Raw genomic sequence first — 13691 nt, 5'->3', positions numbered from 1 at the left:
GCACTTATGCAGTCAGATCCTTTGACGCAGGCTGTGGCCACGCCAAGGCTGTTATAAAATGTGCAGATGTGAACGACGGCATGCTTTACGCTAAAAGGCCGCCTCCAGCCTACAGGGCGAAGAGGTGTATACGGGGGCATCGCCGTCGAGAGGAGGACACCGCTGTGAATTCCGGTGTGGTGACTGCCATGTTCTCACTCCTCCAGCTTGTATTAGTCCCGGGCTGATTTTGAGTCGATCGGATGAATGAATACGGTTCTCCCCCGGGGCTGCACTCGTAACGTCCAGGATAGCCCCAAAAGTTTTTCTGAACCGCGCTGGCGGGTAAGTGAATGAGATGTCACTGGGCCATCTCGCTTCTTCATGAACTGACCCAATCTTGCATCACGTCTGCAAATGCGAGCTTCTTGAGTGATCTTTGACGTCGTGGCGCCCAGGGCTTCATGTCCCTCTACGTCCATCTTATAACGAGGTTCCATCTGGTAGGGGAGAGCTCCAGATATATGAGATGCCAGGGCCCTTATGTAGTTCTCCTGAAATATTTGGCGGTGCTTCTCATTGGTCTTGTCGACGACTTCAACCTGCAACTGTACGGAGGTGAAAAGCATAATCATAGGCGCTCTATGCCCATGGAGCAAAGCCACGGATGCATGGAGGCTACACAAGTGCCGCGCGCCACAAATTCATGATACGGACCGGAGAATTTATGCCCAACGGCCCATCATGTCGGTGTGGGAAGCCGTTCGGGCCGTCAGGTATTCGAGACCAGGGGTCTCAATTGAAACAATGTTGTGCTCCGTGAGACGACTTTTCTTATGGCACCGTCAGGAGATGCTCCTGGCCTTGCAATGCTCGACATCGTTGTGAACAAGCTGCGGTCAATGTCAAGCAAGGAAAAGACCCTTCCAACTGCCCAGGGAACACTCTCCGTTGCCATGCACAGCGACTCACATTGGCTGTGACATGCTGCGTATGCACCGTTCAGTGATGTTCACCGGCAGTATCAGAGCAATCTTGCAGCCCAACCGCCCATGTTCCTGAGCCAGCTGTGTGGTACTTGTACCGCCCGTGCCTTTCTGTTGAGCAACGATCCCATCGGTGAGATTCATAAGGCCATTCTGCATAAAACGGCGCTATAATGGGAGCTGTCAGGCTATATGAGGCTGCGAATACGTATCTCCAGGGACGACATAGCCTTGACCAACCTTTCGGCCTCTGCTGATAAGTACACTATGCTCGTCAATTCCATGAGTAGGGGACCGCAACCCGTCAGTGAGGTCCTACCGTTTCCTTGCCCGTTCCCCCACTATGGGTGCGTCCACGGCTGTCAGGTCTGCTTCCCTCAAATCGAGCAGCAAAAGTAACCCAGTTGCACCGTGCCAGCCTGGGGTCGGCCCCGGGTGCATCGCGGATGCGGGAAAGGCGAAGGCGTAACGCAAATCCCCTGCGACATCAAAATGCAGAGGCTGGTCTGGAGACGGGTGCGTCGCACAGCCTATCGTCAAGAGCGCGCTACACGCTTGATGCTTTGAGAGTCCAAGTGCTATAGGTTTGGCTGAGGACCCACAAGTGGGGGACACTGGGACACATATATCTCCTATGCTCGGCGGCTATATCGGAGGAGGGAGTGAGTGATTGGAGAGTCTAACCCTACACTAGAGCTCCAAAAGAAAGATTAGTACAGAAAGTTTACTGCGGTACAATCATGGAATCAGGCCACATGGTTAGGCTGAGGTGAATCAATGCCAGGAAACGAGTTGGCTTTACAGTCTGGCACAAGGGAGACGGGCAAACCGATCATGCGAGTACTGAAGCGAGAGACCATTATCGTAACTAGCCGGGACACGTCCGTGTGGGGGTCAAGAGAGGAAGCACACACTGGCGAAGACCCGACAAATCGGATGCCGCACGGATTTCCCTCATCGGTGAAGTGTTTACGGTGGTACATACTGCCAAAGTCGATTACGTCATGGTCCTTTTTAGAGACTTACTTAGCGGAGCGGAATACAGAGTAGCGGTTTGGGTATCCCGCCCCCTGCTACGCAGCATAATCCCTGAAAATCAAAGTTTAAACAGCCACTGGTAAGGGACGGCAAACGGCCCGTAACGTGGCTTTAAACTTCCCGTGTCAGTCTCCCCACGTAGACTACCGTAAAACTGGCGTTTACAGTATGTTATGGCCGTTTCGCAACAGGCATATATGTCTGCAAGTGTCCCTGCTCCAGCGCGAGAAGTAATGCATGTGGACGAATATGGCTAGTGTCATCAGAAAGCCTGTGTAGCTCTGCACCAGGGTATGCTGTAGGGCGTATAGTGGACGCCTGTGTGACATTCAATGAGCATGTCTCAAAGAGAAGTGCCCTGACACCGGCGTTACACATGGATTCACGACTGCTCGAGCATTTAATAAGCCGCAGAACGGTCGAGTGCGCGATGTGTTAAATCCGGCGTTGAGCTGTTTCCAATTGTTCGCCAATAGTGGAGATGGTAGAGTAGAACGTGCATATACGGTGCCACCGTTGATGCTGAGTGGTGGAGTCTCGCTTGTGCATGACGATGGCGTTTAGGTGTGGATATTATTCTTAGGGCTGGACACTGAAGAGTGGGTGATGAGCGAGAAAACGGAGGTGGGAAAAGTTTGACGAGATTACATACCTGCGTCATTCACCAATGAAGGATCAGATGGATGTCAGCCTGTGTTCAGCAGGGAAAGTGCCCATTGCGTGCAGTGGCGGCCTCGGGGATACCTACGGTGTACGGGTATGTGTTCAATAACATGTGCAGGCATGAGCACCCGTCCTCAAACGTATCTGATCGTTCCGCTGGGCAGAAAGCGAATTGAGGCAATTCGGCACCGCAGTTGCAAAAATCGTCGTATCCATTTGACAGATTCATGATTCGATATCACCCTTGGATGACCTGCAATAACCTGGAATACGCTAGTTTGGATTTGGTATGGTACCCGCCCACTAGCAATCCGTTTCAGATGCTTGTCCTGACCACTTCCCTTGCGTCGTCAGTGTTGAAGTGCATCGTGTACAACATCATTAACAAAAACTGAAGCAAGACCCGCGAGTTACGTGCTTTTTCTCGTTATTACCGTGCAAAAGGTGTCGAATATATACAGGGTGAATACTTCTCAGATGCAACGAGAGCTACTATCGTATGCGTCGTCACAGCTGAGCTCGCTCCATGTATCATGTGACATTACAACTACTAGGTGAAGTCAGTGCAAAGGGCCCTATCGCGAACGGTGGAAAAATTCAAACCTACAGGATTCAATTACTTATAGCGAATGGTGTATTACATGCTAACCAAGCAGTAAGAGTCCCTTCCGCTGCGCCGTGGGGCAAGGCGAGCACATTTTGGTAATGCTCTTGTCTCCCTATACAGAAGTCGCAAAGACTGGGACTTTCGGCTTTTTACATCCCAGATGCGGCAAGCCCCTCGAATCCCAGACTCCTCAAAAGCCCGCGATAGTGATGAAGTCCTCTGAAATGACATGGAGAACCAGTTGTGTGAGCCATGCTCCTCAAGATTGAAAACTTCCACCAGGGAGTCAAAGGGGCCTTCCAACGTAACAACTTGAATAGGTGAAACATGTCCTCAACCAATGTCTGCACCCATCGCCGCGCACAGATCCTAATGCGTGATGACCTTCTTAAGCCGCCAATCTCGTGCGAGCAGCGTACATCAGTTTAGACAGCCCTTTCCTCCTACCCAGTTCCAGCGACGCGTCTGTTGAATTCGATACCAGTTCGGCTAGCCTCTTACGCTCAGCCACAAGGTTCAACACTTGCTTTTCAAGGGATTGACATCGCTCGGTAGAAACGGATAGCTGCTTTGCAAGGCTCTGGCGTTCTCCCTCCAGTGTTGATACCTTCTCTTCCAGAATTCTGAGATCTTTACAGTGTTTCCGATCTTGAAGCTCGCAATAAAGGACGAGAGTTCTGTAGCGGTTCCGGAGTTTCTTTGGATTTTCCAGGTCTTTGAACAATGCCGTCTCGAACTGATCCGCACTGCCCGGTGGGAGTGGATGTTTAACCTCGCAGCTAGCTTCCAGTTCATGACCCTGCTAAGGCTTGATGTTGGGATTCAGCCGGCCACCGAGGCAGACGTTTATCTGGCGGCTAGAATCAATGTCAAAGAGTCCTCTCAGGCTTTCGTAAGCACACTCGACGAGCTTCTGGTTCTGTAGCTCGGAAGTACCAGCCAACGCGTCCAGAACCAGGGAAGGGGCTTTGCTGTCGCACTTTAGGCGCAGGTCGTGTATAAGAGACTTCCCAATTTCGAGCTGTTTAAGAAAGGCGTTCAAGTTCTCTCGCACCTTGTCGCTGTTTGGGAGTCCAGCTAGAAAAGATTGCAGAAAGCAGAGTTGCATTGCCGCCGGGATCGCTTCAAGTATTTCCTCTGAGGCTTGCTTGCATACCGCGTTCTCTGCGTGTTCGGCGACGACGGCGGGCATTGTTTCCGATCGTCGCTGATCACGATGTGATGTCTCGAAAACGCCCTCTCTCTCCGACCCCATTGCGTTTTCAGACTGGCTTCCTGAGCGAGTGCTTTCGTCCTCCCCATGGTTACACCCGAAATCCACGTGTCCGGCTTCGACCGAAGCGCAATGCAATGTCAGAGGAGGGTCTAGAAACGGATTCTCACATTCCTCATCAATATTCCACCAATCGTCGTCCTCTTTGTCACTTAGGCCGGAAACTGGACAGTACTCCTCTGTCAAACAAGGCCATTCCTCGCATTGTCTCCACCCCGCTCGTTCCGCGCTCTTCTTGAACGACAACCTGACGCTTCCCTAGTGGGTCAGGGCATCATCCAGCTTGGAGCCCCGTATAACGTCGCGGATCGTTCGTTTGGGACGCCAGTGGAAGGAATGATCCGGCTGGGCGTGGGAAGTCATGTGGTCGAGGTAAGAACGTTCTCAGTTGCAGGGTGGCGTGAGATGATTATGCGGATGACCAGTGTGGGTTTTGTGGGGAAGTCGATGAAAAGAATAGCGACAGATGAGCGCATAACATGCAAAACAAACAATCGTCGGATCAATTGAGATAGCGATGAGCGAGAGGAGGTTGTGGTGGGGACGAAGAAGAAAGTGAAAGGTACGAAAGAGGAACAGAAGAAATGACGATGACGTGAGTGAGTGAGGTCGAATTAAGTTCAGGCAAATCTCAACAAGGAAGTCGCAGCCTCCGATTTCTTTTTTCGTTTGTTGACAATTTGCGGCAGTTGCCTGAACAGGAAGGGACATTGTTGGAATGCATACGGAGCCCCTCCGATCATTGCTGTACAGGCCTACCTAGGGATGCCGCCAACAAGCCGCCATGATGAGGCGGAGACGCAGCATCGGATCCCAACGATGCAAAGCGTAGACGAACCGAGCCCAAGGGGGCTTGAAGGGATCGCCGATGATTAGTGGGATCAAGGAGGGCTGCCGGTATAACCCGTGCACAGGTGGTTGGTATCTCGTGGAGGGGTACCTTAGGTATATTAGGGCAAGGGTTGTTTTGATATAGGTACAAAGAGTCGGTATTAGTGTAACGACGAAACATGGGAACGAGTGTACCCAGAAGAAGCGCGTCTGGAAGAACATTGGAGAAAATGATTGGAAATGCAAGAGATTGCGGTTACTGGTAGTTTGGGAAGATGGATGGGGTGGAGAATCCGTTAAGAGAACTGGAAACGCTGACAAACGAAAGAGAGTCTCGACAAAAGGACAGAAATGGGTTGTGGCGAGAGAGGTTTGTCCCCTGGTGAAAGTCTGTGCCGGAAAGGAACCAGTGGGATGCATCATCGTGGCGTTCACCAAGGAAATAATGCTATTGTGGATGCATATGTACACAGTATGAACTCCTCCCCCGAGGCTTGTAACCACTCCGCATCCACTTCAATCTTGAGTATGTCATGACTTAGATATAAATATAACAGAAGGGACCACCAAGCGTGTGGCTCGCCTCGCGAATCGACACAGTCGGCACGCCCACGAAACCGAGATCAATCGGATCGTCGAGGGTCGTGTTGCGGCTGGGAGGCTGGTTGTTCACGGTGATGGTGCCCTGGACAGAGTACTGCCTGTTCTTGATATCCAAGTTTTGCCAGGTCCACCAGACGCGGTCAATCATGGCGTGGTGCAGGAAGAAGAAGGGGTCGCCAGGGGAGGCGAAGAGATCACCCCCAGGGTCGCCACCAACGGTGTAATGGCCCGCGGTGTGCACGCCGAGGTAGCCGTTCATGAAATCACCCTGCATCATGGTGGCAAACCAGTAGAAGTTGTCGTGGTCTTTGATGAGGGAGGCGACGTCTGAGTCCTTAGACCAGCCTTGGGAAGCGGCACGGGATACATCGCGCTTGAGACAGCGAGGGTTGTACCCCAGTCCAGTAAACGGCTCTGGGTTGGGAGGATCCGGGAGAACGACAGGGCCGAGGTTGACCTTCCAGCTGTTGAGGAAGTTAGTCACTGAGGTAAAACCATTGGCGGAGCGCACCTACTCTTTGAAAGGTCCAGACTTGATACAGCCTCCTCCGTTTCCAGGGGGGAGGCTCACGCCGCACATGTCCGGTGAAGGAATGCAGGTGTTGTTACGGCCGGCGACATACTCTCCATCACCAGACATGCTGGTATCGGAGCCATCGAGAGCGGGCGACTTGAGAGGATCGTCCGCCCACCTGGCCCAGTTGTAGTAGGGTTGATAGCCCTTGTAGCCACACTCATTGCGGAGGGCCTGCTCATATGCCCAAGTAAAATACCTGTGCCAAGCGAGGAAGTTCCCCTTTCAGAAATTAGCCAAGGTAAACAGACGAAGAAGAGGTGCGTTTATACGTACAGTGCCGTGGATAGACATAGTTTGGTTGATATGGGTAGCGACGAAATCATCGTAACGGTTCTTGGCGCCAGCAGCGAGACCTGCTGGTGTCCTAGCCGGCTTGGATGCCAGGCACTTCACAGCCGCGATGTATTCACGTCTCTCGGATGGGGTGAGAAGCGACCTAGGCATGTGGTGAGCATCAATAAAACCAAAGTACAAGGTGCGGCTGACTCACCACTCTCGACGATACGAAACATTTGCCAATGTGCACTTTTGAGAGTTGGGATATCCGTTTAGGGCGACGTGGAGACCAAGTCTAAAGACACCTTCGGCCGCCAGAGCGTCGGTCTCCAAGAACCCCAACCAGCGCTTTTGAAGGGTGCTACGGGAGTCCAGAGGGGCCGCGCTGGTGCTGCCGATCAGCGCGGCAGTGGCAAGGCTTGTGATCTTCATGGTTGATCGAAGATGGAGATGGAGGGCTGAATCGGCCGTGTATCTTTGCGATTATATCGAGTGAGCGGTTTTCGAGGAGTCCGGTAGCCCGGAAGGATAATAGATTAAAGTGAAACACCAAAGATGAAACTCCAATGGGACAAATTAAAAGCGATAGTATAGGTGAGGACCCGGGAAAGGAATTGACTTGTCCTGGGCTGCCGACGAACGCGAGCTGTGCTCTTACTTCTTATACAGGGTCACTCGTCGAAACTAGGGATTCTCGACTCGTCGCCGCCCACGTGGGAGTTTGTGGCAATCTCGCATTCCCGAAACGCCACGCCGCGCCTTGCAAATTCCAATAGTTCGGTTCAGGCTCACATCTTATTAGGAAGGACGGCCCATCTTGACACTGGTATCAGTAAATCTGGAGAGTTTCAATTGGATGGTTTGGCTGTGTGCAGTACAAAGTTGATCGCGCCGATTCCTTTTGAGGAGTTGGTGCCTCTTGGAAAAGGGTCTGAACCGCGGACCCAAATTGCCGAAGCAAGGTTCTGCATTGTTAAGCCAGGACTGGCGAGCCATGAAGGCGGGAGCGAGCAAGGAAGGACAGAGAACAGAGCCAAACACATGTTAGTTGCACGCTATGTCGGAGAGTTTCCCCAAAACGTGGCTGGTGAATGTTCGAGGGAGGCAGTAGAGCCAATGACAGTCTAGCTTGGCCTTTCTCGAAGAAGGTCTGTTGAGCATTATGCGGCACGCGTTGTGGCACGGCTCGTATTCACCCTCATCCAGGCTCCATCAACACCGGATAGATGGACCCGACAACGCTCCACGAGGGTTGAAGCCAACTGGCGATTCATCAATTCACCTGCCTGATAGACGCGCGCTCAAGAGGCGGGGAATGGACCTGTATTGGCGTGCGCATCCATGCACAATTCCATAACAACAGTGAAAAGAAACACAAAAGAAAAAAATATGTGGAGAGATGCCAATTGAAGCCTCCTTCGAAACTGAATTGCTCCCGAGCTTCTGCAGTGCATTAGGGCAGGGCCATGATAGGCAACCAGTCACGAAGCGCTAAAAAAGCAGAGCTATGGTCAATTGAACAGAGAATCTGCCCAGCGGAGATAGACCTCCATCTGATTAGAGAGGTCACTCAGATATACCTCTTCCCGTTGTGCAGAAAGGCAATAGAAGGGTGAGAAGGGCCGGGACACATGTGACTGGCTCCAGTGTTCAACAAGTCCAGATGGCTTCAGCGGTAATCCGGTGATGGTATTTTTGGATGGACACGGGGATGAAGGGGCTAGGGCGAACATACTTGATACAGACTCGAGACCTCAGACATGGCCAAAGAGGCGGGTCAGAACCGTGCCTTTATATGATACTCTGGAGCAACAGGCACGCTCAGCAGTCCTCGGGTTGAGGTGCTGTGTCCGCCATTCTTCACAATGGTGAAACTGGTGGGAATGGAGATGCCGACGCAGGCCCGAAGAAAAGCCACAGCGGAGGACACTGGAGGTGAGTAGGTAGATGCTGCGTAGTGTGGTGACGACAGAGGCGAAGTCCCAGGAGACGGGGGCGAAGTCCAGGAGCGTCAGCCAAATCCGCCTTCGACTCATGCGACACTTGGCCTAGCCAGAGGGAGACAAGCTGATGCGGTAGACGGGGTCGAAGCCGAAGGGCCGAGCCGAGGACTTGTGGTGGGGAGGTGGAGAAGCAACGAAATAGTGAAGTGTGAAGCACATAACCATGGTACTGTTGAGGGGCGGCATGAAGCACGATTTTGAAGCGCAGACACAGCGTTATTATATCGAAGGCTCGAATTTGTCGGGCCTGTGGGCGCAGAGTGGTGAAGGTCCAAGGGTCGGACGGGTAAATTGGAACGGAAAAGTGCTGTGGAGGATACGGAGTTAGGCCCCTTACTGTGTAAGTGCTGACTGAGCGAGCTGCCCAGGTGGGAATGGCTGGTGCTTCGGGTAGATGCACGTGCGCACACTAGTAGGTACCTACTTTAGATAGATACTTCCCATCAAAGTCCTGAGTCGTGCCCAACCGACAACCGACAACAACAACAACACAACAATCATCAGGCCCATCATCTGTACCAGAGAACCAGTCATCTTTCTTCACTATTGACTTACTGTTGCACTTTCTCGCAGAGAAGAGGTTCAGCAACCCCCCTGTGGATTAGCTATCTAGCCATCCCAAGTGGCCTCAATTGCTCGATGCTGACTGGTCTCCGTCCTTTTACAGCCTAAAGTCTTACTTACTAATTACTACTCTGGGGACAGCAACAGCCTTTCCATATTCGGTCGGCGACCAAAAAGAGCTGGAAAGAAGTTGCCAAGGGAGTCCAAAGCATGGCTATTGCAGATATGTACAAGTCGCACCGTTCACCCATCACCAACGAGCGGGTTTGGCTCCTTCGGTTACCGCACCAGCCTTTCACAGTATTGCGCCACCATATTCCAACAAGCTTCTTCGATTATTGGCGCTTCCATGCTTCGTCAACCCTGGGTGCTGGTGTTGGCGCCTTGCAGGTGGAGACTCGAGGCTCGCCTGTATTGATAGACGGGGGATGTGGTCCTCCTATTACCGCTGCAAACTTTAATTCGTGTGCGATTCCCTTTTCCTCCTAGCCGTCGTCGCTTCGCCACTGCCTCACATGGCCTTTGCTCTCGTTTACGAAAACTTCTTTGCAAAACGTTGCAACGCTGGGTTGTCTTAGTCCCTAGTCTAGACTATGGCGTCTGCAGCTTGAGGAGCTCCAGAAGGACTGGACCCGCCTCAGGAATCGGGGCACACTCCGTCCTGTCGTCAGCCAGCCGTGCGACTTTTGGTGGGAACGCGCAGGAGACGAAAAGAAAGATGCTGTCAAGCGCGCTTTCACGAGTGGGAGAAACGTAATAATACGAGGGGAACTCCGGGACGTTTTCTGCAGTTTCGGAGAGTGGGCCGACAGGTCGAATCTGTGGCTGAGTGCTTCGTCCTTCTCTTGACGCAGGACTGTGTACGGAATACGGAGGACTGAGTAGTGCCAAAAAACCTTGCAGTGGCAGCATTGAGCAAAAGTGGCGGGGAGCAGAGAATTTCGCGGGCTCAGTATGTAGTGCTCACCAGCATGCAAACGGATGCCACGCGTGGTAAAGTTCAAGGCAGGCCATTATTGGAGGTTGCTCCCACAGGCCCAAACACCCAGGTTCGCACGATGAGATCCTGTGACATGGCATGCATTCGTGCACACACATGGCCATATTACCCTGCAAGCCGATTACCCCTTCCGTCAGACTTGCCCGAGTGCGATTTTCAGGACACTGCACTATAAACCCAGGGATCTGCCCGCACATCAACAGGGTAGACATGGCCGGCCGCTTTCCTGTATAAGTCGAATCGATCGCATATCCTCTCGTTGAAGCTCCCCATCGATTTACCGCCGATCCTTATTGCTGAGCGACGCCTGTCGTTCAACGTTTTGCGCGGCCATGTCTCCCTTCAAAACGAGTCTGGGAGAGGCCTTGATGAAGAGACAGGCACCGGGTGTGCCTCCGCCTCCTACGCCTGAAGAGATTGCCTTCACGAACGCACCGGAGATACTCGCCATAACTGGGACGTTCTTTGCATTGGCATCATTCGTGTTCCTGTTGCGTTGCTATGTTCGCCTGGGAATGTTGAAGGTATTTGGCACAGATGACTATGTCATGACCATAGCAATGGTAATACCGATTTCTCCAACATGGCAACCTCGTGCTAAAGCATGGTAGCTTCTGGCGGCAGCAGTGTTTGCTTGCTTCAAGATTGAGACGGACCATGGACTTGGCAAACATTTCATGGTCCTTCTTGGGACGGACCCCGCAGGATATATGCAACTATCCAAAGTTCTCTACGTCCATAGCATCCTGATCATGGTCGCCATCTCCACCGTCAAGATTTCAATCGGCTTCTTTCTGTTGAGGCTGTCGACGAGCAAACCGTTTCACCGCTTCCTGTTCGTCATCATGGTCTTCATCGTTGTCCTGACGATTAGTTGCGCCATGACGCTTATTTTCCAATGCGTGCCGGTGCAGGCCGCTTGGGACATGTCACTTCGACCACCTCCGTTGGGCACCGGCGACGCCAAATGCTATTCGATGGCCGTCTTCCGCAACTTGGGTCTTATGAATAGCTGTATGATGTTCCCCCCCCCTTCCTCTCCCTCTCGTTTGTGGATGGAATCTGACGTGCACCCAGCGTTCAACATCGTCACAGACGTCCTTTTCGCTACGATCCCAGTACCCCTGATTTGGAGGCTTCAGCTGAATCTTCGGACAAAGTTTACGCTTATTGGCATCCTTTCGCTCGGTTTGTTTGCCTGCGTGGCTGCCATTATCAAAGCGGTCCAGCAATGGGACGTACTCAACGATCCGGACTGGACGGTCAAAGACAGCTTCAACATTGTAAGGACCGTTGACGCCGTGTGCGGTTGACCATTCTAACCTGTTCTTGCGCAGTGGAACTATATCGAACTTACAGTGGGCATCATCGCAGCCTCCCTTCCCTCGCTCAAGCCTCTGTTCGTCAGCATTCTCGACACGGCACGCGCCATCACATCTGGGGGACGAACAAAGGCGACGGGATATGGTCACTCGGGATACGGCAAAGGAGCCGGCTCGTTGGGCTACATCAAACAGCCCGACGCCTCGAATCGGAGCATCGCTATGCAGAGTCTCACCAGCAAGGAGGATTCGGGACCGCAGAGCCCTTACAAGGTCCGCATCACCACGCAGCCTACGGGCCTAGCAGATAAGGAGGCTTGGGATATGGTGCACCGAAAAGCCAGCGACGAATCGATGTATCCCCTACAAGCTGAGCAACAGGACCCCCGCGGCATCGTCATGACCAAGGAAGTCCGCGTGAGCCGTTGAGCAGCATTACCTAGTTCTGGACTCATGTCGCCCGGCAACAGAAAGGTCCAATCCGAAATGACGCCTGCTGCGGGAAGAAGTGGATGGCATGTTGTACTTATTTAATTTTTGGCGTTCGTACACGTCCGTGTTCTCAGTTCCTGGCTTATCAGAGATACCCTTCCGCGAAAAGGCCTACTGCTTCTTGTATTATTTTTCCTTTGTGCGAGCTCCGCGATTCTCACGGTCAAGCCGTTTCCGTGTATTTCCCAACACTGCTTCCGACGAATCAATCATGAGCCATGTGGATTACGGACGATTGCCTCCAAGTACAGTACATGGGCCTATTGCTTGACGTTCCACTAAACTTCGGATCCTTCGGCCCAGGGTTGCGTACACAGGGATCAAAAAGACGTCGCAATGCGCACCGTACCCCTGCATCAATACTGCGAAGCATTCTCATGGCCGGTCGTTGGGTGATGTGACCCCTGGGCCATACATACGCTTCGCAAATCTTCCCCGCTCTCCAATATGGAAACGAGAGTGCCAATGATGATAGGTAGGAGGCTTGGACCCCGGCCTCACAGGGTTCGCTCGTCGCTTCTCATGGGCGCGGGGGGGAGTGGGTGCAAGCCCACAAGACGCGCATGGGTTCCTTCTCGTTTTCGCCAACCGTTCTTTGGACGGAGTACCGTACTCGGGACCGACTCGAGCGAAGTCGAGGCAGCCTCTGTTTACCCCAACCCAGCAAGTAGTGAGGGGAATGGGAGGGGAAAAAGGGGAAGTTATTTAGGCGCCAACTGGTCGGACATGGGAGGTTGGAGATTGGTGTTTATGCGGGGTGCAGCATGCAAGCAAGTATGTCTGGTGCCACCTTTGATGCCGGCATGGGTACGCTGTGCGACGAACGACGACTCACTCCAACGAGGGAATTTGTCGTTATTCTACGGAGTACGCGAAGCAAACCGACATAGAAGACAAGGAGGTCTGTCGTTGGCCACCAGAGTTTTTCCGGCAGTCTTTTCATCGACACCATCATCATAGTCTACTCTACGGAGGTGTTGCCAATAAGTTTATTCCGGTGTTCAGGGGTGGCTGCCCTGGGCAACGCATATTCCTTGGCATGCCACGTAGCACAACTTAGTTATATATATACTTAGTTTCCTGTGCAGATTCTTGTGCAAACCTAAGTATCTTGTGAATGTGAATATTCCTTGTTCATCTAAAGCTATTATGCCTCATCCTCCACGCCCAAACTATGAAATTGCCACCCGAGCCCAAGTTGTAGCTCTACGGTGATATGGAGCTCCCTCTTCAAAGGTTGAGGAGCTGACAGGAGTAGGAGAAAGGACTCAAAGAGCTATGGTTAAGAAGGCAAAAGATAGAGGCTTTGATGGCTCACTTCTTCTAAACATTCACGTAGAAGATGGAGCTCGTACGGGTGCTACACACAAAAGGACTCCCTCCTTTGCAAAGGAGCTAGTTGAGAAGGTGCGCAAGGACCGTTACAGCCGTGAAAAGACCCTTGAAATATTGGCCCATGAGCTTACTTTAGAGGGGA

General features: G+C 52.4%; 4 protein-coding genes across 4 annotated transcripts; 2 read left to right on the top strand and 2 right to left on the bottom strand.

Annotated features, from left to right (window-relative positions):
* Positions 1-5493: 5493 nt before the first annotated feature.
* Positions 5494-7448, bottom strand: EI97DRAFT_126030 (Di-copper centre-containing protein). Its single transcript, XM_033793076.1, has 4 exons — positions 7048-7448; positions 6831-6993; positions 6496-6776; positions 5494-6444 (listed from the first exon to the last, which is right to left on the bottom strand). Exons 1-4 carry the CDS (start codon positions 7263-7265, stop codon positions 5916-5918), a joined length of 1191 nt encoding a protein of 396 aa, XP_033651860.1. The 5' UTR covers positions 7266-7448; the 3' UTR covers positions 5494-5915.
* A 2151-nt stretch (positions 7449-9599) lies between these two features.
* EI97DRAFT_126019 (uncharacterized protein) lies at positions 9600-10494 on the bottom strand. The gene is made up of 2 exons (XM_033793075.1): positions 10037-10494; positions 9600-9964 (listed from the first exon to the last, which is right to left on the bottom strand). The coding sequence occupies exons 1-2, from the start codon at positions 10310-10312 to the stop codon at positions 9758-9760; spliced, it is 483 nt and encodes a 160-aa protein (XP_033651859.1). The 5' UTR covers positions 10313-10494; the 3' UTR covers positions 9600-9757.
* A 28-nt stretch (positions 10495-10522) lies between these two features.
* Positions 10523-12406, top strand: EI97DRAFT_125978 (uncharacterized protein). Its single transcript, XM_033793074.1, has 3 exons — positions 10523-10963; positions 11012-11683; positions 11738-12406. Exons 1-3 carry the CDS (start codon positions 10733-10735, stop codon positions 12149-12151), a joined length of 1317 nt encoding a protein of 438 aa, XP_033651858.1. The 5' UTR covers positions 10523-10732; the 3' UTR covers positions 12152-12406.
* A 1026-nt stretch (positions 12407-13432) lies between these two features.
* EI97DRAFT_344212 (uncharacterized protein) lies at positions 13433-13690 on the top strand (the record flags this gene model as incomplete). Its single annotated transcript, XM_033794761.1, has 1 exon — positions 13433-13690. A coding segment is annotated over one exon (258 nt), but the record flags the coding sequence as incomplete, so codon positions are not given.
* Position 13691: the final 1 nt, after the last annotated feature.

The sequence above is a fragment of the Westerdykella ornata genome (genome assembly GCF_010094085.1).
Source record: "Westerdykella ornata strain CBS 379.55 unplaced genomic scaffold EI97scaffold_20, whole genome shotgun sequence".
NCBI lineage: Eukaryota > Fungi > Ascomycota > Dothideomycetes > Pleosporales > Sporormiaceae > Westerdykella > Westerdykella ornata.
Note: the sequence above shows the minus strand (reverse complement) of the source record. Positions and strands in the feature narration are given on the sequence as shown.